The 25,428-nt window shown below is 33.9% G+C and overlaps 3 protein-coding genes across 7 annotated transcripts; all 3 read left to right on the top strand.

Moving 5' to 3' along the window:
• Window positions 1-3,027: 3,027 nt before the first annotated feature.
• LOC147411853 (uncharacterized) lies at window positions 3,028-3,657 on the top strand. The gene has a single exon (XM_086432482.1). It carries the CDS (start codon window positions 3,028-3,030, stop codon window positions 3,655-3,657), a length of 630 nt encoding a protein of 209 aa, XP_086288608.1.
• An 809-nt stretch (window positions 3,658-4,466) lies between these two features.
• Window positions 4,467-9,624, top strand: LOC147411852 (uncharacterized). Of its 5 annotated transcripts, none has more exons than XM_086453155.1 (5): window positions 4,469-4,848; window positions 4,976-5,012; window positions 5,109-5,230; window positions 5,331-5,394; window positions 8,923-9,624. In XM_086453155.1, exons 1-4 carry the CDS (start codon window positions 4,582-4,584, stop codon window positions 5,391-5,393), a joined length of 489 nt encoding a protein of 162 aa, XP_086309281.1. In that variant the 5' UTR covers window positions 4,469-4,581; the 3' UTR covers window position 5,394; window positions 8,923-9,624. The 5 variants fall into 5 exon arrangements, with proteins under 5 accessions (XP_086309297.1, XP_086309281.1, XP_086309289.1 ...); XM_086453163.1 differs by lacking the exon at window positions 8,923-9,624 and adding an exon at window positions 8,850-8,917; XM_086453147.1 differs by lacking the exon at window positions 8,923-9,624 and adding an exon at window positions 8,112-8,311.
• A 6,398-nt stretch (window positions 9,625-16,022) lies between these two features.
• On the top strand, window positions 16,023-20,379 carry WRKY2 (WRKY DNA-binding protein 2). Its single transcript, XM_086453130.1, has 5 exons — window positions 16,023-16,271; window positions 17,013-17,550; window positions 18,652-19,394; window positions 19,483-19,635; window positions 19,703-20,379. The coding sequence occupies exons 2-5, from the start codon at window positions 17,092-17,094 to the stop codon at window positions 20,259-20,261; spliced, it is 1,914 nt and encodes a 637-aa protein (XP_086309256.1). The 5' UTR covers window positions 16,023-16,271; window positions 17,013-17,091; the 3' UTR covers window positions 20,262-20,379.
• The last annotated feature ends 5,049 nt before the right edge of the window (window positions 20,380-25,428 follow it).

Here is a 25,428-nt window from a genome sequence, read left to right as displayed (position 1 = left end):
TCATAAAGAAAAAAAATCTATATGTATTCTATAAAAAAAGAAATTGATTGAGAGAGAGAGAGACAAAGAAAAGTTTGGGTTTGGGCTGTCATATTAATTGATTAATTAAACAATATAGTAATGTGTGGCTTAAAATATATATAAGTTGGTGCAAAGCACATCGCTTACACATAGTTATGTAGAAGTAATCGACTAATCAATCGTGCCTCAATGTCCTAACAAATTAAAGTTGGACAGTTGTTTGGGTTTGAATTTTTAAAAAACGAAGCTTAGGTAGAAATCTTGGTACGTAGCAGGTGTGAGATGGGTTTGTTTTGCACGTGTGGGAAATGACATGTCATCATGTACGTGTACAAGGATGGATGGATTATCTTCTATCTACTTTTTTCAGTTTTTTATGGGTCAACAAAGACAATAAATTCCCACGTGCGAGTGATGACTTTTTTGCCCATTTCATACATCAATCCCATCATACCACGTATGTCAAATATGTATTTCTTAAGGTTCCTAAATTTATGGGTCTTTTAGTCTCTACTCGTGGATTTGGATTTGGATTTGGATTTTTGGATTTGATTTCCAACCGGACCGATCCACTAACTGGTGTTAATAAGATAGCCAATCCTTTTTGAATATTGAAATTTTCAAACAAATCCATTTTTTAAGATGAAAACTTAAGAAAATTATTATTAGTAAGAGTATTTTGTTTGTTGTTGAAAATTAAGAATGAATGGAGACAATGTATGAACATTCTCTTTAGTTAAAATACATTTATTATTATCAGTTTATTAATATTTAATTAGATTATTATTATTTTTTAAATAAGTTACAAATAAAATAAATCCATTAATTGATCATCATATTAAGGCGATCGAATTCTTATCGACCCGAAATGTTCATCCAACCTACAACCTACCCTCTTTAGAGTTGGGGTAGGACATCTAAGCCCGGCCTGAACCTACCCCCACTGACAACCCTGGTCGAAGGTGGTAGCTCTCTCTCTGTCTTTCAGATTTATTTATTAAAATTCATTTTTAGATTAAATTGATTTAAAATAAATATATATTAATTTTGAATCCATCAATCTTACGCTTTTGGGTTTGATTAAGATTAGTTTGATTTTTTATGTGCTTGCATGCAAAATATTGCTTTCGATGATGAACCAAATTAAAGAGAATATCCTAGAACCTTAGATGAAGATGTTAATTAGTTGAAAGATCCCATTCAACCACTGTAGTTCATGGCCCACTAATAAAGAAAAAGATAAAGCAAATACTTTATAGAAGATTAAAAAACATAAAAGAAACTTACACTTTTGATAGCCATTATGGTGGAGTTGATACTGTTTTATAAATTTATAATGCCCAAAACATTTCTGATATAAATAATTCTAAATTTTTTTTACCAAACAATTGTGACCTAAACTTTTTTTTTTGTTCGTCTATTTTTCTGTTTTAATTTGTTTTTTTAAATAAATGATTAGATATATAATTATTAAAGGCCATTAATATCCTTTATAATCAATTATGTGATTGATAATTAATTGTCAACCTTATCATAATCTATTATGAGAATGATTACCAACAGTTCCTGCAATATATTTGTAGTGGTAATCTTCTAGATTTCTTCTTCTTTCGGTAAAAGTTGCAAAATCAAATAGATTTAATATGAAAATTGGGTCCCATACTTGCAACAAATAGGTGAAGAAAAATGATCGAAGTTGAAGATAGAAATCCCATTTTTCTTTTTTCAATTTTGATTTGAATTATTCCATGTTCTCTCTAATTTGAAAGCATATACATTACATGAGGGAGGGGAAGAGTTTTGGAGATCAAAAAAATTAAAATTAAATCAATGGATATTAGATAGATCAAAGTTTTTTGTTTTAAGGGAAAATCAAGAGTTTTGAAGCTTAAAATATATGCATTGCCAAATAAATCAAGTTTCTACTGATTGACAATGTTAATGATAAATTGGCAAGAGGTTCAAGAAACAACCATATAGGTCATGTCTATTAGTCTCTCGTAGACAAGCACGGTCAAGGGAGTATATGTCATCCAGTTTGGAAATGTAGGGTATATCAAATATTTTTTGAAACTCCAATGAGGTATTGTTGACGATAAATTTTAACAAATTTACCTCAAGTTTCGTAAATAAGATCGCAAATGATTTTATTTATTTTGATAAAAAGGAGATACATAATAGTCAAGTACAAAAATAGTGATGTATGTTGCTTTTCTTTTCTCTGGACTTCTCGCTTTATCGACTAAGAATGATTTATTAACTTTTGAATAATGACTTTTGAACTTGATCTTCTATTTAGGTTTGTGTAGATTTTATTCTCTCCGAATTTCGTGTTTTATCAATTGAGAAAGATTTGTTAACTTCTAAAGGACTTTTGAGTTTGATTTTCTGTAAAGGTTTGTGCATATTTTTTTTTCTTTCTGGGTTTCATGCTTTATAGACTGAGAAGGTTTTCTCAACTTTCGGATAAGGGTTTTATATTTGATATTCTCTTTAACCGGAGTCAGGATCTCTGAAAAACTTTGCTTAGTCTCTAAAAAAGGGTTTGAGAGCTTCTTCTTCTCTAGAGGGAGAACTTTTGTCTTATGAGAAAAAGTGATCTCGATCGTATCTAAATTAGAGAGACTTTGGTATTTATAGACTTAGGGTAAGAAAATATTTTCAAATATGCCCCCATCTTGATTAGGTTTTATATAATTGGTTTAAATGGTATTTGATTATTGATCCAACTCATTTTAGTGGGTTTTAAACTTAACCATGGGCCAACACATTTATTGGGCGTATGAGTTCAATACTTAATATGGATCACTAAGAAGATCTAACATACCCCAATCAAATAGAAATTGGAGAGAAGAGGTCGAGTGGGCATGCAACAATTTCAAAGGTAAAACTTTTCATGCGGTCACTAAAAAATTGGCATTCAATGCCTTCATACACCATGTGTGGGCTGAGCGATGTAGGAGAATCTTCCAAAACAGCTACAACCCCTCTGAGCTTGTAGAGACTATGATAGTCAGAGATGTTCAAATAAGACTTCAAAGCATCGAAGCCTCTGTGGAAGACAACCCTGCTAATAGAGCATTCATGGACTCATGGAACCTAAGCCTTCAGTATATGGTTAGAGTGCCTCTGAAATGCATATGGACCAAGCGTCCGGAGCACTGGTTTGTGCTTAACACCGATGGATCTCTAAAAGGTGACAGGGGAGGAGAAGGGGCTATTATTAGAGACAGCGATGGCAAGATGGTGTTAGCTTTAGCGGAGCAAAATCGAGGAGAGACAGTCTTACACCATGAGCTTCAAGCAATCCTAAAGGGGATGACAATGGCGGAAAAGGAAAACATCAAAGTGCTAGAGATCAAAACCGACTCTAAAGAGGCTATCAAATGCATTAAGGGGGAGAGAACAATCCCTTGGAGAGAAGAAAGGCTAGTTAAAGCCATTAAGACGAAAGGGAACCACTTCCAAAAAATTGGATTCACCTTCTGCTACAGAGAATGCAACAAAGCTGCTGACTTTCTTGCTTCACTCATTCATTCTTCAGGTAGCGTTATTCTTGAGCATAGGGACCTCCCTCAGAGGTTGATAGAGATTATATGGAAGGATGCTTCTGGGCATGCCTATGAAAGGTTGTAATCTTGTTTTTTCTGGTTGGGGGTCTGCCTAACCCCCATTAATCGACAAAAAAAAAAAATAAAATATGGATCACTTGAGTTTGTTGGACCATGGACTTTATCTGTGAAAACCCAAATCCAAATTATATGAAGCCCATCCCAAATAATGACCTTGATTTAGATGTGTGGGTACATTTATGGACTTCAAGGACTTCTTGTAATTTAAGAAAAGTATAGTATCCACCCCAAAAATTTCAATGTCTACAGGTATATCTACCTTTCTTCCCAAACAAAAAAGTTGGGATGCAAATAATAAAAAATAAAAAAAATTTATTTTATTTTTAGATTACTATTTATTAGAGTTAAGATTTTATATGAATCAAATACTAATTGTAAACAAGTGTTGAAGTTATTTGAATGTGTTATAATGCTTTGTAATATTGAGATTCGACCATGGTTTTTAAACTCGGTATCGTGTCTCGTCTCATTTAGCTTCGATATCAAGTCGTCTCAGACAAGTTTTCTGTTACGTTTGAGACGTCTCGTGAGACAACTCAAAAAATAAACGTGAGATGTTAAACTCGGTCAAAAAAATGACTTTGTGAGTTGGTATCGTTTAGCTCTGATACCGAGTTAACTCGGGTGATACGTCTCGGTCTCGGACGAGTTTAAAAACCATGGATTCGACATGAACCAAACTTTTTTGATTTGTAGTGATTGAATAGTGTGTTTTAATCTATAATTAGGGTGACAAAATTAATTTAAGAAATTGGGATGTAATAAGTAAAGGTTCGGATGCCAATAACAGATCTCAAATAAAATAAATAAAATAAAATAAAACGGATAATGAGAGTGGCGGGGACTGAGCAGTGAAAGAGTTGAACCTTGAAACCTGAAACCAAAACCACAGATAAATCTGAGAGAGAGAGAGAGAGAGAGAGAGAGAATGGCGTTAAAGATTCATCCAACATCGTCGTTCAATTTCTCTTTCACTTCGTTTCCCTCATATTTTCGTTCCCACATTGGCCTCAGCGGAAGTAGTAGTAGTAGTAGGGTTTCCATTGCCAGTTTCAAAACCCTAAGATTATCAGAGCTAATAATAAGAAGAAGAAGAAGCAGAAGAGTAAGTGTTAATGGCGTTTCAGCGGCCCTTAAACCTCTAGATCTAAATGAGGATAACGTAAGACAAGTCTTAGCGGATGCTCGAACCGAGGCAACTCTTCTTCTCTATTCTCTATAATAATTTCCTCAACATTTGATGATTCCATGTTTCAATTTCATTTCTTATTAATATTTATATGTTTTTTTGTTTTTTTTTATAAATTCTTCTGTGGCGGCAGTTTTTACAGATCTTTGATACCTCTGTTGGCATAACAGGTGAATAGAATTTACTTTTCGATTCAGAATTTAGAAAAAAAAACAATACTTTTATTACCAAGTTTTCTGAAAGTTTAGAGAGGAATTTTTAATTAGGAGAAGCTGAGCTTGTTGAAGTGGATGGCCCCTTTGTCAAGATCAGTCTCAAGGGTCGCTTCTGGCACGAACGATCTCTTGTTTTAGCCAGGCTTGGTAATTACCTCAAACAGAGGATTCCTGTAAGTTACATTATAAAAATACCTAATTTTTTTTTTTCCGTCAAATTCATTTAAGATTTTTCTAAAACCTTGAGTGACATTTGTTTCTTTTGTCGCTCAGGAAATTTTGGAGGTTGATATCGAAGATGAGAAGCAATTGGATGACAGCCCTGAAAACTTTTGAGGTAACCGAATTTCTTGTTTGATTCTTTGTCATTTACGATGCAATATATGTACGTTTGATATCCTTATAAGTCATGAAATGAACATCGTTCTTTGAGATTCCATTGGTTTAGGATAATTTCTTCATGATTTAGATGATTCTTTAATTAAGAATTGTGTTTGACAATGGCGATATTGAGAAGCAATCTTATAATGTCAAATTTTAATGACCTTCGTCCCTGTACCTCATTTGTTCCTATATTGCATTGTTTGCAATTTGCAGTCAATAATTTTTCTATACCGACAATGTATATTTTATATCCCATCAGCAGTTGTTTTCTTATAAGCTTTTGGTCATAAATCATCTTTTTCCGTGTTGATATTAGCTTCTTTAATACATAACTTCACCATTTAAACAAATTTCTAGGTATATTCATACCACCAGTGATGCTTGTTTTATTGTGAAATTACTTCATAATTTGGGAACAAGATTAACCACAACCTATTACCCAAACAAACTATGCCAGCACTTCGAGGATCCACGGCAAGGAAAAAACAAAATCCAGGGATGATCAGAGCCAATAAATTAGTATTTTTAATGAAAATTTTGAAATACTTTTTCACTTTCTATTGGTCAATATTGAAGCAATTATTGTCAAAGAAATGATTAATGATGGCTTGATCTAAAATCTAAACATTCATAACTTTTTATGTGTGTGGGTTTCATCTCCATTACTTAGTAATTTCATGTATTACACGATGATAGCTTGTTAACCTCTTCTCCATCATATAATTCTCCACTTCTTTGTTGGAAAAACTGCAACATCCCCCCACCTCCTTTTTATTTTTATTTTTTTGAGGTTGTTAGATTGTTGGCAACCAACAATACCCCAAAGAGACCAATTATGTTGTTTAGGTTCAACTATACATAAAAATAGAGAACTTTGTAAGGATGTGACCATATCAATAGTGCTGTTTGGTTATAGTGAGTAATGGTTTTGAACTGGTATGCGATTGATGTGTGTATCAATCAATATAATAGGATAATTTTACAATACACCTATAAGACCACCATGCTTTATGGAGCTCAATGTTGGGATGTAAATAAACAATATGTTCCTAGAACTATTATGAGGATGTTGAGATTGATGAGTGGCAAGACTAGGAATTCAAAAAAGAGAGTATATTAGTGGAGATCTAGGAATAGATTCAATAGGTGATAAAAGAAAAATAAAGTCCATTGTTATTAGATCTTCCTTATTCAACCACTTTATCTAGACATATTTCCAACTTTTCACATTGTACACCTTTTATCTTGTTCTTAGTTCTCCTATATTAACACCCATAGCCTCCAAACCTCGACCCAACCTCTTAATTGTAACTCATCATTGACACCGGTTACACTCAATAATTTAATACCACAATCATAGCTATTCTCTACATCTGAACAACTCGACCTCTTGTGGTTGTTCAATAGGAACACCTACACATCCTTTTTTTTTTTCTTTTTTATGGAGCACACCCACACATCCTTTGCTCCTAATGATAACTCTTTCGTTGCATTGACCTGGTCCATTCTTCCCATGGTCACTTGGAGTCATGATGGTACAAGACTTCCCAAAATCTTCTTTTCCATATGACATTGTCTTTCATGCCTTTTCTTCAACTCTCCTCTCCCTTCTAAAACCATCATCTTTTATTGGGGCTTCCAATGGTCAATCACTGTATATGGACAAATTTAATATTGTCCTTTGTAATCACACTTGGATCTTAGTTTTGACATCTTCTATGAATATTGTGGGTTGCAAATGAGTCTTAAACTCAAGCAACAATGCGATGATATTAATGAACACTAATACACTATAAACCGTTCTCATGGCCAAAGGATTCAATCAACGACATGGGCTTGATTTTGGTGATGCAATTAGTCTAGTTGTCATGCTCACTACCATTTAAATAGTTCTTACCATTGGTATCAGTTGAGAGTGGCTTCTTTCCTAGCTATAAGTTAAAAACATGCTTTCCCCATGATGTATTATCAGAGTAATTTTATGTGAAACAACCCACTTGGGCTTTGTGGATCCGGTTCACCCTTTGCATGTTTGGAAACATCATAATGTATGACCTCAAGCAAATGCCTCAAGCTTGGTTTGATCATTTTAGTTCATATCTGTTGGAACTTAGATTTATTGCAAGAAAATAAATTCTTCCATATTGTTCATGATACTTCCCATGATTGTGCCATTCATATATTTTGCGTGGATGATATCAATTATAATAGATGATGATGATGACTCTTTACTTTTTCGATCTTGTAACTCATCTTCAACATCACTTTCATATGGAGGACTTTGGCAACTTGGACTATTTCCTCTATCTGGAAGTTTATTGAATGTTCATTGGACTCTTATCTCTTCCAATGAAAATACGCACTCAAACACTCACTTTCCAACAAGTTGGGTGCTAAACCATACTCCACACCTTTATTTCCTGACTCCAAGCGAGTAGATGGGGATCTTTGTTGGATGTGATAGACTACTAAGTATTTGGTGGCTATAATATCTTATAATGACAAGTCCAACAATCCTTACGGTTTCAACTGGGTGTCCAATTTTCGCTCATATCTATTCTATTAATTTCCTCATTAAACACATCTTATGCTATCTCTAAGGCACTCTTCACTATTCATCTGCTTCCATTCTCTGACTTACGACTTATTCTTTATTCAAAGGATGACCAGGTAGGATGTCTTGATCATCGTCACTCTTCTAGTGGTTATCTTCTTTATTTCTGTCCTAATCTGATTTCTTGGAGTTAGAGGAAATTATTGAGTGTATCTTGATCAAGTGCCAAAGCACCCATCAAAATAAATAAATAAATAAAAGAAAAAAGAAGCTGAATGCAGCAGTCTTTCTGTTGTTTCTAATAGTTTTTGTTGGATTCGTTTCTTTCTTCGTGATGTCTCACTTTATCCATACTACCATGATTCTGTACTGTGGCAATATTAGTGCCCTTAGATTTTAACTTATTCAATATTTCAAGATCGGACCAAACATATTGAAAATTTTTTGTGAGAAAGTAGCACAAGGTATCTTACATATTTTATTCGATCAAAAATAATTATCAGATTACTAATCATTTCATCAATGGCCTCTTGACCAAGCTACATTGAAGTGATAACTTGTCTCACATTGTCGTAAATGATTACTACGTTGTAGATAGTCCTGTTCACTCATAGAATTTCTCTCCCCCCATCTTTTCTCATAAACTATCATTATAATATTTAGTAATTTGTCTTCATCTGTTTTATGGGAAAGTGGTTTTCAATTAGAAAAACATTTTCATCATCAATCAAATTCCATCTAAAATCATTTCATAGAATTTCTTCACGTCGTGCATGGTGATTGAATGAGTATTTCTTCAAATAAATAGAGGCTTTTATCCCTTGGATTTGATTTTTTATTATTATTATTTATAGTTATGCTGGGGTGCCATTAGGATTTTACTGTGATTCTCACATTTCTGACGTGGAGGTGTGCACATAACTGTAGATGGTTTTTACTCGTATCTCAAGGAAATAATCTATGGCTATCACATCAATGCAGTGAATATCACAGTGAAAAACGAAGTCCCCCAGGATTTTCCTTTTGTTAATACCTGGATTAATGGCTTGGAATCGATCAATCTGGCTGATTTTTCAGTTAAGTTTTTCATCTATCAAAATTCATGGTTTCAGTTTCAGAAAGTGTACGTGGCATGTTATTTCTGGGTGCTGGTAAGGAACTTCTGATACCCTTTTATACCAGAGAGTTTTTCTTTAGGGCTGTGGTTGGATGTGGGATGGGATTTGGGTTTTCTAGAAATGAAAACTTTGATGTCACAGTGGTTTGGTCCTCTACTGTTCAATGAGAATTTGGCCCAACTCATGATTCACCTACACATTTAAGCTTAGCTTGATCAATGATTTCTAGACGATTAAAAATTTACGCTGAAATTTATGTTTGTTTTTGCCAAACAAGATTTTCGTTGGGTGCCATCCTAACTGTTGCACTAAGTTGAAGTCTATATGGATTATGGAGGGGTCAAAGAATGCTGAGAATTTATTTTTCTATTGAGATGTGAAACCAAAGACAAAGAAAAATCAAAATTCCTAGAAAGGGTTTATTCATGACCTTACGTTCCATGTTAACCTATCGAAGCTTCCATTTATCTTCTTCTTATAAGAAGAGTATCAGGGAGTTTTACTTTTCTTCTCTACTTTTTCTTTATATTCTTTCTTTTGCTTTTTATTAAACTTTCTTTATTTGACTAAGATAAAGAGGACAAGTAGGAAAAAAATGATGACTTTATCGGTCAGTTTCTTCTTTGGGGTTATGTATGTAGGATGTAGGATGTAGAATGTAGAATGTATGATTGCGTAAAACCACCGGAAAAAGTGGGAGGGTCGAATTGTATTGTTTGACTACCCGAGTCCGAAAATTTTGAAGGAACTTTCTTAGCACTATTATGACGCGTGCCTTTTTAATATTTGATTCACATCCCCACTTTTTAATCAATATTTAGGATTCCTCCTTAAATATGCCACGTGTAGTCCAAGGAAGCGCGCTATCCGCTTCAAAGTTTTTTCCCGTTTGACTCGTAGACTGGAAATTAAACGCGACTAAGGAAGGATACCGTTGGTCCACATGAGACTACTTTCGGTCAATCAAGATCCCAAGGCTAGTGTTTTTTTGGATTCGATTTTTTTTCACTGGGGCTGACGTGGCAAGGTCACACACAAACCAAAACCATAGATCTTTTTTTTCTCTGTGTATCGCCAAGGAAAAGATTTCTATGATTGTGTTCTTGCCACGTCAGCCGAGTACAAATCGAATGATATAAAAGCACGACTCACGACTCAAATCATAAATATCTTTGACTAGGGTAGGACTTTAGGTTTAGACTAGGGTAACTTAACCCTCTAAAACCTGTCTCTGTTTGGTGGGGCAATGTTAGATATATTTATAGCTAAGAGGAAAAGATGTATGGTTTTATGCATTGCCACCTCTGGAAGCGTACAAACAGTGTTCGTATATCACACAGCTTTTAGATTTATTATTTGAGCCATGACAATTCGACGCATGACAAGGGGTACAAAATCATAGATTTTTTTCTTTAGGATACAAAAGGATAAAAGATCGAATGGCTATGCACCTTTGCCATGTCAGCCTCATATGTTTTGCCATGTTGCTATTTTTTTTATGGGGTGATTCATGGAATATATGTAAAAGTAATGGTTTTTTAAAATATGGGTTAGAGGTTTTTGATTGAGCTAATTTTTTGTAAGGATAGTCACTATGATGAGAGGATCATCCTCATAAAAAAATCAGTTCAATATGAAATTTTTAAATCCATCAAAAGTGATTTACAAATTATGGGTAAAAAATTTGATGGTTCACATTCTAAATCACTTTTAATGAGGTTAGAAGTTTTAGATTAGACTGATTTTTTTTTATCGGATGATTTTTTTATCATAGAGATCATCATCATAAAAAATTAGTCCATTTTGAAACTTCTAACCCATATTTTAAAAATTTATTAATGTTACATTGTTTTTACATATGTTCTTTCATATGTCCTTTAATCTGTTCTCATTTTTTTAATATTTAAATAGAGCAGACATATTTTTCTTTCGAAACATCGAGTAAATACCCGTCCCATGCCAGTGTGTTATTGTATCAAATTCATCTCAAACTTTAAAATTACAAAAAAAAAAAAAACAACGTTGGGGTTGGGGTTGTTGTGAGGGCGGCTCTCTCTGATTCTGTGTTTTATTGGTTTTTTGGGCCGGAGTACTGGGACATACATACGTAGGAAGAGAAGATATGTATTTTTTATTTTATTTTATGAAAAGGGTCAATGAAGTTGACAAAGGAATGCTAACTTGGCTGGATCCCAAATGGGGAAAAGGATTGGCAGCTTCTACAACTTGTTACTAAAAAAAAAAAAAATACAGTTATATGACTTAAAATACGGTTTTTGTGAAGGTAAAGCATTTGGTATATAAAAAAAAAATAGAGGTGCTAATGCCACACATTCTTATACAAATAAAAAAAAATAAAAAAAAAAAAAATTGGGTCAAAGTTGGTGTGGTGTTAGTAAAAATTGGTGTGGCAATAACAACTCTCAAAAAAAAAAAAAATATCCCAAAGTGTATTTAATGCACTTTAACGTGTTCTCTTAGTGTCCATGTTAACGAAATCCATAAAATGGATATCAACTTTATTTTTCAAGGAAATTAATTTGAGCGTCAATGGAGATGGGATGTATAATCCATCAGGTAGTGGGTGCGTGGACCCTAAGTCATAACTCGTAGATTGCGATTGCTATGTTACTTTTATCTTTTTTTTTTAAATGGTTTGTTGGATGACCATTATCATATAAGACTAAAACAGTCCTAAGCATATAATTAGTGGTTTAATTATTAATTATTAAAATTAATTATTAAATAGAAAGAGTCACGAGTGTGGTATTTGGATCCATGTGTGCGACATTACATTTATGTCACTCTCATGTTGAATATTTCTCCCTATCTTTACTTTATAATAATTTTAGGATCTCCTTTATTTCTGTCATATTTATTTAAAAATTTCCTCACCTTATTAAAAGTCTTTTTCAATCTAATCTTCCCCCTAATATTCTGTCTCTTTGTTTCGTATGGCACACGAGACATGATTACGAATCAATCACGTGAACCCCACGTTTGACAAAAACATACCAATTCTTGGCATCTCTTTCTCTAAATCACAGGTTTAAATAATCAAAGATAAAAAATACAAAAAAAAAAAGAGGGATTCTATTGATACATCAGAATTTACTTACAGCACCTCACTGATGTGATCGTGTGTCGGGAACCATAGAATTTTTTTCTTGTGTATCCCGAGAAAAAAAAAAAAAAATCTAGAGTTGCAATATTTTGACTAAATTTTTTTCCACTCAATCTGTATCCGGTTGAAGAAGCAAGTGCACTAAGGGCGGAGTTAGTAAGGAGACATTGGGGGCAATTGTCCCCATTCAACTTTTTTAAGCATTTTGGATGCCCTTGAATTTATACTTAAATTTGAGATATCTATGCATTTTGAACTATTGACATACCCGTTCAATCCTGTTGCCCCCACTCTCTCATCTCCTTCCAATTTTTGCCCCATCACCCTCCAATAAACTATATAAGTTTGCCCCCACTAAAAGAAAATCCTGGCTCTTAGAACCATAGATATGGTTAATGAAATTTTTTGAGTTAGATTATCATTAATAAAAAAAAAAAAAAAAATCATTGAATTTCACTTTCTTTACTCCAAATGTTCCTTTGAAGAGAGATTGAACTTTTTTTTTTTTTCAAAATGTTTTCTTCCAAGAGAGATGGATGAGCTTCGAGGGGGAGGGGGAGAAGTTTCCTTTGATCAATAGTTTTTGAAATTTATGATTTCTTATAGAGTCCTTTTTTATTCAAAGAAATGATTTATTTTGAAATCTAAAATTTCTTATAGGATTTTTTAAATCAAATTCCTTCTTCCTCTCTTTCTCTCTCTTTTTTGAGTTTTTTTTTCTTCTTCTTAAGATTTTAAAGAAAAAACCATTTAAAGAAATCCTAAAAGATGATTTGATATCTTTTTAATATTATTTGTGATGTAAATATATAATTTTATTGATTGGTATATTATAGGTAAAAGTCGGTGTGCCAAATGAAATTATCTAAAAGATTTTTAAGGTATTATTCCAAGAACTCAATGCCATTATTCTTGGTAGATCCTCTTGTCTATTTAATCGTATAGATATTTGTAATCAACCAATCAACAAAGTATATCAATCTCCATCAAAATGGATAGAGAACTAGATCTTCAAGTAATTTGATTGAATGAATACAACTCGACTTAACGCTGGACAGAAAAGGATCAATTGATGTGATATCTTACTTGACCACCAAAAAAAAAAAAAAAAAATCCAGATTAATAAATGGGTTTGATACTGGCCCCTCACTCGCATCTCAACTGTTGGTTTGATGAAGATCTTCATTTGAAATTTATCTTAAATTTTACATATTCCACCCAATTTTTTAAGAGTTCTATAGTTGATGTGTGGCCATCAAACCAAACCAATCTCATACCATCTATATAAATAAAATACGACAATAGGGTTCATTTGTCTATATAGTAAAATGCAACTATAGGGTCCACTTTTGACGGAAACAAATTTTCATTCAATTAAGAAAAATATCTTATCCATCATCCAGCTATAGTTTCTGTGGGCCCTCTTTAACATTGTCATATTTAATTTTTTACTCTCTAACCTCAAAGCTTTTTTAATAGTACCCTTAAATTTTTTTTTTTTTCATTTTTGCCCCTTTAATCTGAAAGAGATGTTTTTTATATTTTGTTTGGGATAAACATCCCACCAAGTTACAATTTTATGGGATTCATTTTACTTTCCTTACTCTTCGTTTTTTTCTAACTTTATTATACATTTTTTTTTTTATATAAATTTTTATATACTCTTTTAACTTATTTTATTGATTTTCATCTTTTACCTCTTAGTCTTAATTATTTTTAAGAATATCTTTTCAAATTTATTTTTTTACTCTTAACCCCACGGAGGAGATGCCCTTCACTCTTTCACTCTTTGTAGCTTTACTATTCTTTCAGTGTTTTAATCTATTTTATTGTTTTCATTATTTATCTTTTTAACCTCAATTTTTTGTAATAACACCCCTCCAATTTCAAATTTTTTTTCCCAGCATTATACCCTTTTAAACCCAAATAGGATGCTCGTGCCTTCTAATCTTTTATATAACAAGTCGTGATTTTCTGATGCCCCCTTTGACACACGCCCCTATACGCCTCTTGATGTGTCATGGGCTAAAACCATAGATTTTTCTTGGGATACATAATTGCACATCTCCTTAAATATGTGTATTTGTGTATCCCGAGAAATATAGTTTATGATTTTAACACATGCCATGTTAGGGGCTGTCAAAAAAATCATTATTCTTATATGATATATATCCCCGACGGCCAACATTTAAAAAAAGAGCTAGATTATATAACAAAAGACAAGAAAGTCGTTGATAACAAACACCAAGTAGATCTCAAACCATCCAACAATGTAACATAAATTTCATCGTAGTTATAGTCAAAATCGTGTTTCATGTTAATTCACTCTTTGTTCTCCCGTTTCTTAGTTTTTTGAAGGTTTAGTCAAAATAAATTTCATCGTTATCGTTGTTTGATAGCATCTTCTTATATAATTTTAGGATATATAAAACAATCTATTTAACAGAAATAATGATGCCTTCTTTTGTATTACAAGACAAATTAGTTTTTTTTTTTTTTTTTAATGGTGTTTACAAGGAAGAGTTTAAAGTCTATAAAGAGTAACTTTTCAAGAGTATATAAGAAGAGAAATGATTTTGAATGTCGTTTATATCCATTGTTCTTTTCGGTTAGAAGACAAAATATGATAGATTTTACAATATAGTTTCAAGAAAAAAAATAAATAGAATTTTGAAGATTGCACATTCCCTACTTTTTAAATAGTTTATAATTAATTAATAATAATAATAAAAAATTCATTTAATATTGAAAAAGATTCGTTCACATTGATCAATTGGTTGGCCTACAATATTCCATTACCCCTTCACTTTTTGATGAATATTTGAGATAATTTTCTATGTTTTCAAGGGGATGATATGCCATCTTTGAATATATTTTAATGAATTAATGAAAAATGAAATAAATACCTTCTTTCTTCAACTTTTTAAAGTAAAACTATGTACCCTTATCTTCAATTTTAGGATTTTATTTACTTCAAACTTTAATTCTCAAGGATAAGATAGAATTTTCAAAGTATAAAAATTCATATAATTTTGGGTAAAAAAAATTAAGGATTTTCTACAAAGGATCAACATAACATTGAAAACAATAAATTAAAGCTGAGATCCAATAGATTAATAATAACATATCATACAATTTTACAAACTTGACAATGTTTTGATGAATATTTGAGATAACTCCCTATGTTTTCAAACTCATGACACTCCGCTCTTGAGTTTATTTTATTAATTAATGAGAAATGACATAAATGCTTTTATTTTCATTCTTAAAATAATAAAAAAAGGAACTTGATTTTTTCCTAGAATTTTATTCTCTTTAAACCTTAAAATTTTATTTACTTCAACCTTCAAACCTCAAGAACAAGATAAGATCTTTGGAGAAGTAAAAAATGATATAATTTTTGAAAGACAATGTTGAAAATAATAAATTAAAGATTCATAAAGATTTAAGAACTGAAAAACAGAGAGACTTTTGAAGAGAAGTCCAGTGTTTTTGATCGAAGGTTAAAGATAATAGAGTATTAAAGGGATTTTCAATTTAGAGAGTTTTTATTGCCACACCAAAATTTGCTAACGCCGCTACAATATGTGGTTGACGTTAGCAAAAGTTGGTGTCGTAATATAATCTCTCGTAATTTATCTATAACAAAAGACCAAGGTCAAGGGATCAAATCATTAATTGAAAACATAGTGGAGTTATCTTAAATTTTGGCCAAAACATGGGGGAGTATGTCCTAAATCAATCAAACAAAATAATATAACATGGAATAACAAATCACGGATAAGAAGGAAACAATCAACCAGAAAAACAAGGCAGAGAGACAGGTGGTCGTTTATCGTCTCAAACCCCGAAACCGACCCAATAATTATTATTTTTTTCTTTTATCTGCAACGAATCTGCTGTACTATTTCTGGTGTCGGTCAAACTTCCACCCATACCACCACCACACAACATACCCTTTTTTTTTTCTCTCTCTCTGCGAAATTGACAAGAAATCTCTGGAGCGGTTTGCTTTAATCAGAGAATTTGATCAGGTTTGGTCTCCTTTATTTCTTCATATATTCTCTTACTTGCTTGGACTCAACATTCTAAGCTAATCATTGTTTCTCTCTGATTTTTTTCTTTTTTAAAATGATTGATGATTGATGTGTTTTGGGTCATCTTTGTTGGTTTGTTCTTTTTGTTTTCTTGGGTTTTAATGGGTTCTTCTGTATTTCTCTAAATCCCAAAGCTGAAGGCTGTCTTTGTGAAAATCAGTACTGGGTTTGGGTCCTCTTTTGTTTTGGTTTAATGGGTATTGGTTAATTCTAGATTTCCTTTATCTAAGCTGTGGGCATTGTTTTTTCTCTACCAAATGTATTTATCTAATAAATGATTCAATCTTTGATGATTTTATGTTTCACGTTTAAATGGGATTTTTTACAATTTTCTCACAAAAAATTTGAGAATTTTTTCCTATTTCAAATCTCCGTTTAAATGGGTATGGTTTATATCTTTTTTTTTTCCTGACAGAAAAGGGGGAAGAAATCAGAATTACTTGATGAATTTGTTTTTAAATCTACCAGAAACCCATTGATCTACATCATTTCTTTTCTAATGGGTTTGTTCCAGATCCTTTCATCAACCTTCCAGTTTGAATTCTCTAAAATTAAAAAGGAGAGAACTATTTTGCTGATCTGAGAGGATCCATCTACAAAGTATAAGCTTACAAATGATTTCTATCTTATTTGCTTCATGGATTCTGGGGCCTAACATGTTTCTTTTCATTCTTTCAGCAAATCAATTTATTCTTTCCAACAACTTTATCTAAGAATACCTGGTTTTGAGCTGATAAAGGGGAAAATTAGATCAGCCATGGTTGGGAGTGATGAACACATTGCTGTAATTGGGGATTGGGTGCCGCAAAATTCCAGCAATGGGACCTTTTTCTCTTCAATCTTAGGAGATGATTTCGGTTCAAGATCGTTCTCCGAGATTTTAGGAGACAATGGGAATGAGGGGCCTTTCATGGGATCTACTGAAAAGCTAAAATTGGCAATGGATCTTGAAGAAGAAGATGGGGCAGGAGTGGGTGTTTCTGATGATCATTTGTCTGACTCAAGCAATTTTTCCAGCCAGAAATCAAGCTATCGTGGGGGTCTTGCTGAGAGGATGGCGGCAAGAGCTGGGTTTAATGCTCCAAAGTTGAACACAGCGAGGATTAGATCTGCTAATCTGTCCTCCACTGAAGTTCGGTCTCCTTACCTTACGATTCCACCAGGTTTAAGTCCGACAACATTGCTGGATTCCCCGGTTTTCCTTTCCAATTCTCTGGTAAGAAGGAATTGTCGAAAGTCTTAGTTTAAGCTGATTTTCCTTTCAAATTCATTGGTTTTGCCTAGAAGTTTGTGGTTGTTAAGGTTTACCAGCTTATAGTACAAGCAAATTAGGAGCGGAAAGAGTTTGAAACAGGGTTCATAAATAAGATTGCTGGAAAATATCTAATAACATTCATTGGAACTTTGTTGGTTCAGTTTGATGAAATAGAACTAATGATTTTCAGTAATCTAAAATGTTACCAACATTGTATTCACCTTTTTTTCTGTTTTTTTGGATGAGTTGGGAGGAACATTTTTAAAAGTTCTTTTTGCATGACTGCCCGTGTTTTGTAATATAGATATGAACTTTTTGTAAGATTTGATAAGATTTCAGTTTTATCAATACTTTACAATACTCTACCTAATAAAACAATCATGGAGAATGGAATTTGTTTATTAGTTGAGGCATGTAGTCATTGCACTTCGTAAAATGGGCAATCAAAATCTTAAAATGGTGGCTTGTCAAGTGCATCCTTTTTCATTGCCTTCATCCTGGTTGCTTGAGATCATCTTTTAGTTTTCCGGTCTAAGCTTGGAAGCATGGTTTTAAAACTCGTTTTGACATCTCGTCTTGTCCGTGAACAAGACCGAGTCATCTCGGACGAGTTTTCCGATACGTTTGAGACGTTTCATTCAACAATGAGAAAAATGAATGTGGGCTTGTTCGTCCATCTCGTTGCTGAGCGATACCAAGATGACTTGGGTGATGAGTTTTGAAACCATGCTTGGAAGTTAGTAAATCTTAAAGGTACGTATTATAGGTGCTGGAATTTAATTAAATTATGAACTCATTTGTTACTTTTTTTCTGTGATGTTTCTCTGCTATACAGTTGGAGGAGAAGTTATATAAACGTGGGCATATGCCTGTCTTTCTCATATTTAGTAATTTGGTTTGAATTATTCCTCACACAAGTAATTTTGCGTAATATGACTTTGTAGTTAGTCTCTTTGTGAATCAAAATGAATTTCATTTTTCTCTGCGTAAGGACCTGTTGCAAATATTTTGTTGCATTGGAACCATTCGCTCCTAATGAATATGGGCGAATTCTTTTGGCAGGTTCAGCCATCTCCAACAACAGGAAAATTTTCCTTTGGCCCAAGCATTAGCACTAAAAGCTCCATACCAATCCCCGAAGCTCCTGACAGAGAGAAAGATGATTTATTTGAAGATGTTGATACCTCGTCATTTGTATTCAAGCCTCACATGGAATCGAGTTCCTGGCTGTGGGGAGCTGAATTCCACCGTGTTGGTGGTGCCACATCTGAGGATGGGTACAATTGGAGAAAGTATGGGCAGAAACAGGTAAAAGGAAGTGAGTGTCCTCGAAGTTATTACAAATGCACACATCCAAATTGTCAGGTTAAAAAGAAGGTGGAGCGATCTCATGAGGGCCACATTACAGAGATCATCTACAAGGGGACTCACGGTCACCCTAAACCTCCACCTAACCGTCGATCGGGTATTGGGTTTTCTAATCCACAAAATGATATGCAGCTTGACATTCCTGAGCATGCTGGGGCACAGGCTGTGACCGAGGGTGACAACATGATTGGACACGTTTCACGAGGTCCTGATTGGAGGCATGACAACCTGGAGGCCACATCATCTGAATCTATGGCCCCCGAATTCTGCGACCCATCTACCTCTATGCAGGCACAAAAAGGCCCTCACTTTGAACCCATTACCGTAGATGCCTCACCCTCCATGTCTAATGATGAAGATGAGGATGATAGGGGGACACATGGAAGTGCATCATTGGGTTATGATGGCGAAGGATATGAGTCTGAGTCAAAGAGAAGGTTACTACCCCTATCCCTTAGTTTCTTTTTTTAGTATCGTTCTATCTTTCAGTACTCAGTTGGCAGCATTTTTTGTGCTTATTTCCAGAAAGATAGATGCGATGGAAATAGGCGGGGCCGCAAGAGCCATTCGTGAACCAAGAGTTGTTGTCCAAACAGCCAGTGAGGTTGACATCCTTGATGATGGATATCGCTGGCGCAAGTATGGGCAGAAAGTCGTCAAAGGAAATCCAAATCCAAGGTAATAATGGCCTCATTACAAATCCTTTCCCCACCCTCTCTCACACACCATGTCTTGTTTGATGTAGGAGCTACTACAAGTGCACTAATGTAGGTTGCACCGTTAGAAAGCACGTAGAACGGGCATCACACGACCTCAAGTCAGTTATCACCACGTATGAGGGGAAGCATAATCATGATGTTCCCGCTGCAAGGAATAGCAGCCATTCCAGCTCTGGAACCTCTAACACAGTGCCCAATGCAACCTCAGCTGCTCAATCCTTCGTCCACAGGCCTGAGCCATCTCAAATTCACGATAACATGGCAAGATTTGATGGGCGTGCATCATTTGGTGCATTCGGTCTGCCTGGAAGACAACATATGGGGCCCTCACCTGCCTTTTCATTTGGAATGAATCAGCAAAGTCTGGCCAACCTGGCGATGGCTGGGGTAGGTCCTGGCCAAGGTAAGCGGCCTTTCCATCCGTATTTAGGACCGCAACATCACTTGAATGATGAAGGTGGTGGGTTCATGATGCTGAAAGCAGAACCAAAGAATGAACCTGTGTCTGAGCCTTGTCTGAACTTATCGAATGGGCCGACAGTTTATCATCATCAGATCATGGGTAGACAGTCTCTTGGCCCTTAGCTGTAGAAATAGTAGGATTTTTATGCTTGTTTATTATGGGAGATATATAACCGATGAAATCTTGTGTTTTATATTCTATACAAGTAGTAGCCTCAGTTTTCTATTCTTATTATCAAAAGATGGTGCTCATCTTATATTACTTACTTTTTTTTCCCCTGAAAAGAAGAAAGAATGTGATACTTGGTTTTCATCTTTAGTAACAGAAGGATTAGTAATGTCTCACCTCTCTCTTGAAAGATACAACTTATATGATCTAGAGCAGCTTGGAGTACCTTAAAACCTTGCAAATACTCTTTGAACATCAGAGTTGGTGTGCTTTTTAACCCAAGTCAGCCCTTGTTTTGGCAGAATCCCAAATCCACTGTTGTGGGTCCCTTCCCTTCCATACATTGTATATGAGAGATGGAAGAGAGAGCAGTGGAGGGTGCATGCCTGCCCAACACTGACACTGGTGTCTGTCCTTCCAAGCTCTTTAGACATTAGTGGGAAAGGAATCTAAATGAACAAGGCCGAGACCATGCCTCAGGATGCGGAGGTCTTGAGTTTGAATCTACCCCTTAGGGGCGAACCGGGGGACTGCATGCTTCCCATGGATTAGTTGAGTGCTCTAAAAGGCCCCGATACCTTAGTTCCAAAAAAAGAGAGGCCCAAGGATGTATGGATCTGTGCAATTACTATATGTATTGCTTTTACTGCTCAATACGAGATATTTCCAAAAACTGGATGGTACCCGTGCCACCAGATTTATAACAATGCAAGGTCTTTATTTTCTTCAGATTCACCGTATTACTTGTTAATTCTCCTGGCTAATGCTGATCGGAAACCTAGAATGTCTCAAGGAGAATAACACATGTCGGTTCTCTAAATCTCGTGCACCATCACCCCACATGGAATGTGGTGGTTGATGCCCGGTCAGTTGACATGAGTCAATTTGCTTAGTATCAGGTTGCGTGTCCACTTCTTTTTTTTCTTCTTTGTTTTATTATGATGGGGTTCGGACCTGCTGGCTCAACTATCAGACTATCAGGGACAAGGCAATTGGCCTCTTAGAGCACCATAAGTCACCCAAATCCCCTGAGTACATGCAATACCCTACAAATCACACATATCATTTAGGTATGGATAAATCCTTGTGAGTGGCCAACGAGGAGGCTTAAACTCAAGACCTCTCCTATTTTGGAGGGATGCCTTAACCATTGCTTCCAATGCTCATTGGTTAGGTCGTGTGTCCACTTGGGAGGGGTGTGTGCAATCATTTGGTGCATGGTGTTGTCTGCTTCCACTTATCGAAATCGCAAGCTCACCATCCCTTGCTTTCAAACTATATAGTAGGTGCTACTCTTGATGAGATAAATCTTGCCTGCTTCCACATAAGATACGTGGACATTTAACGTGAGTTTTTTTTTTTTTTTTCGGTGTTATGTACATAATTCCAAATTCTCATACAATCTTAAAGGATTACAACCTACTTATAATTTCAAATTTAAGTAGTTAAACTCAATTAACTGCTGCATTGAAGGGCTGATTCTAGTTATTAAGTAGTTGATTTAACACCTATCTCTTCTCACAAGGAACATCAGAGAAATTGATTGAGGCATCCATCGTATTAAGTGCCAGATTTTGGGATGAGATCAGTACCCCACACAGAGTCCACTCTAAACCAGCCAAACATTTAAACCCTTTAATATATATTAATCACAAACATTTAAACCCTTTAAGAGAGAATTGTGAAAATGGAGTTTTAACTTTTTAAATTATTTATTTAGTTACATTTGTAAAATATTTTTGAAGATATATTTATGAATCGTGATAGTATGACGCTCCTTTTGTGCGCTTTTGACCTCGTAGTTCGCGGAATCATAAATATTTGTCCTTATGCATTTCAAAACAAAGGATCTACGATTGTCTGAAGGGAGCATACAAAGAACGTATAAGAAAAAAAATAGCATCAGATAAGCACAATATTTATCCATGTTCATAAATCCTATTTTTCTTTTTCTTTTTTATAACAAAAATGATGTGAGATGTACAGACACAATGTAAAATAACCATTATATCCTTAATTTAATTCTAAATAATTACAATTTCCTCTATAATCCCAATGTTTCACTGTGATCTTAACGTTCTTGTGTTTTCAATCTGATGATATATATTCTTGACATAAGTCTACTATAATTAACTAATGAAAAAATGACCTAAAATGCGATCGGCTCATCATCATAAAAAAAAGTCACTCAGCTATGCTGATTATACTTATACCATGTGTTTTTAATGGAAGATTTCTCTATAATTACCAAAAAAAAATTCTTAGAAAACCAAATACTAAAATTGTAATTAAGAATTATTATTAACTTTCAAAAAAATAGAACTCCACTTTAGTGTAAATCATTTTGGTTTCATAAACATTATATAGCTTTCTTACTTATTTCTTAGGTATGCCCAACATACCCATCTACACAACTTGGCTTATTTTCTTCATCTACACAACTTTATATCACTCCCTCAATATAGTTTTGAGAAAATTTATAAAAAATCCGTTGGAAATTGGGTAAGAAAATTATTTTTACTATATTTAAAAATGATCAAAGTCCACCTAATCTAACTAAATTTTTGTTTTCTCCAAAATATCATGTTTGTGCCTAAGACTTATAATTAAAAAATTGGGTAAAAAATTTATTCCAAAAATAGGGGTTTGAGGGACAATTCCTTGTGCGAGGAGAATACAAGGCATAAACATAACTTGCAGTTGCAGCCTAATTTTGAGAGCACTAAATGACATATTTCATTAAAATTTGTGATAAAGTTTCTACGAAAAAAAAAAAAAAATGTTTTGAAAGATTTGAGTGGAGACTTTAAACTGTAGGATCAAGGATGAGACTGATAGTAATAGAATCCAACCCTCAACTGTTGAGCAGGACCATATATTTATAGGTTTAATGTCTCTTTAATGTTGGGAAATTATTATTATTTCTATAGAGAAACCATTGAACCATGGACCTTTACTGTTGTGGTCATGGTCATGTAAAACCTGGTTATAAACATCAATCCTATTTTCAACATGGTTTGTGGCAAACTTTTTATTTTTTAAAAGATTATTTGCAATTAGTCTAAAGTGTTTTTTGTTTTTGCTTCTGTTTCTACATAAAAAATTGAGATTAAATCATGATTTCATAATCGTCTGAGCCATCGTGGACGAGAAGATATTTTGAGGCCAAAAAAAATAAAATAAAATAAAATCATTAGTGCACGAGACAAGATGGGAAACCATCGATTAAATTGCCCTAAAGATCTCAAGTGGAGTCTGGAATTAGTTGCTCCATGACCTACCACATCATCATAATACACCATATTCAATGTTAAGGGATTAAGATTATTCCAAAAAATAGTTAAATTAAAAAAGGCCCTCTATGACCTAAAAATAAGTTTCGATATATTTGTACGATATGTGTGGTCATGTCATGTAAAACCTGGTTATAAACATCAATCCTATTTTCAACATGGTTGTGGCAAACTTTTTATTTTTTAAAAGATTATTTGCAATTAGTCTAAAGTGTTTTTTGTTTTTGCTTCTGTTTCTACATAAAAATTGAGATTAAATCATGATTTCATAATCGTCTGAGCCATCGTGGACGAGAAGATATGTTGAGGCCAAAAAAAATAAAATAAAATAAAATCATTAGTGCACGAGACAAGATGGGAAACCATCGATTAAATTGCCTAAAGATCTCCAAGTGGAGTCTGAATTAGTTGCTCCATGACCTACCACATCATCATAATACACCATATTACAATGTTAAGGGATTAAGATTATTCAAAAAATAGTTAAATTAAAAAAGGCCCTCTATGACCTAAAATAAGTTTCGATATATTTGTACGATATGTGAATACTACTGATTGCAACTCTACAACATTTAATCTCAAAATGATTTATTCACTCAAATGATTGGATCTTTTATTTATTTATTATGGACCCATCTATTAAATAAAAAAGTGAAGAGCCCACCACCCACATGAACAAGTCTAAATGTATAATAGTAGGGAAAATTACTTACTGAACCCTGTGGTGTGGACTTCTTTCTAAATGCACCCTGACTTTTGGGTGGTATCTCAACAACCCAATTAGTAAAATCATTTATTTATTTTTTGATAAGTATAATATATTTCAAAGAGAAAAAACAGAATACAAGGAGGCCGAGAAAGCCTCACAAAGAACAACAAAGAAGAAGAGCTAACAACATCAATGATTACATAAAGAGTTCCATCTAAAAATAAAATCATTAAACTAAGTCCCCGCGAATTTTATATTTTGTTTGGACCATAGGTATAAGAAACCCAAGATCTCCAAAATTCCTGCATGAGAGCTTCTAATCTTGTCATTGAATACCTTGTTATTTCTCTCATTCCAAATCTCCCAAACAATAACCGAAGGTAGCATAGCTCACAGGTAATATTTTCTGGTGTGAAAGACATTATGATTCACTCTTCTAACAACAAGGAAAACTTATGAAGAAAGATCCAAGTCATGTAGAATAAACCAAGGAAACTTGACCAGATATTATAAGAAAAGGGCAATGAATTAAAATGTGATCAACAGATTCCCTGTCAATCAAGCAAAGGGGATAACAATTAAGAGTGATCCAACCCCAAACAATCAAATTATCTATCGTAAGAATTTTTTCTTTTCTTAATGCCCCCTCATCCTAATAATTAGTCAAATTCAAATATCAACCATTTAAATCATCAATGTAATCCAAAAGTGGGAAGAAACATTAAAAACGAAGGCTCACTTACTAAACTATCAAGTAACCCACTCATAAGTTAGGAGGTATTTAGAAAGAAAACCCTCCATTAGGATTTTAAAGTAATTTTTCCATACTTGTAAGTAAATTTATAACTTGCCCCCACCTTGATTGTTCAATTTGTGTGACATCAAAATATATCCGGTCTTACTTTTAACTGCAAATTTACTCTAACAATCAAGTCAATTTTTAATTTAAAAGCAATAAAAATACATTGTACGATACCCTCAATGGTCCTCTACCCTCATATTGACCGTTAATCTTTCAATGTCTTAGAGTTGATCTTTCTCCGATTGGTCAGGTCATAGTTGCGTATGTTGCCATCACATGTTCTTAATATCACACAAATTCTTCCTAATACGGATATT

The sequence above is a fragment of the Akebia trifoliata genome, chromosome 1, assembly GCF_017979445.1.
Source record: "Akebia trifoliata isolate Shusen 1 chromosome 1, ASM1797944v1, whole genome shotgun sequence".
In the NCBI taxonomy this organism is placed as follows: domain Eukaryota; kingdom Viridiplantae; phylum Streptophyta; class Magnoliopsida; order Ranunculales; family Lardizabalaceae; genus Akebia; species Akebia trifoliata.
Note: the sequence above shows the minus strand (reverse complement) of the source record. Positions and strands in the feature narration are given on the sequence as shown.

Excerpts from the sequence above, each read along its gene's own strand:
- LOC147411853 (XM_086432482.1), top strand. The coding sequence starts at position 3,028 with ATGATAGTCAGAGATGTTCAAATAAGACTTCAAAGCATCGAAGCCTCT.
- WRKY2 (XM_086453130.1), top strand. The coding sequence starts at position 17,092 with ATGGTTGGGAGTGATGAACACATTGCTGTAATTGGGGATTGGGTGCCG. Across the intron at positions 17,551-18,651 it reads TTTTCCTTTCCAATTCTCTG|GTTCAGCCATCTCCAACAAC; the intron begins GTAAGAAGGAAT and ends TTCTTTTGGCAG. Across the intron at positions 19,395-19,482 it reads GAGTCTGAGTCAAAGAGAAG|AAAGATAGATGCGATGGAAA; the intron begins GTTACTACCCCT and ends GCTTATTTCCAG.
- LOC147411852 (XM_086453155.1), top strand. The coding sequence starts at position 4,582 with ATGGCGTTAAAGATTCATCCAACATCGTCGTTCAATTTCTCTTTCACT. Across the intron at positions 5,013-5,108 it reads TACCTCTGTTGGCATAACAG|GAGAAGCTGAGCTTGTTGAA; the intron begins GTGAATAGAATT and ends ATTTTTAATTAG. Across the intron at positions 5,231-5,330 it reads ACCTCAAACAGAGGATTCCT|GAAATTTTGGAGGTTGATAT; the intron begins GTAAGTTACATT and ends TTTGTCGCTCAG.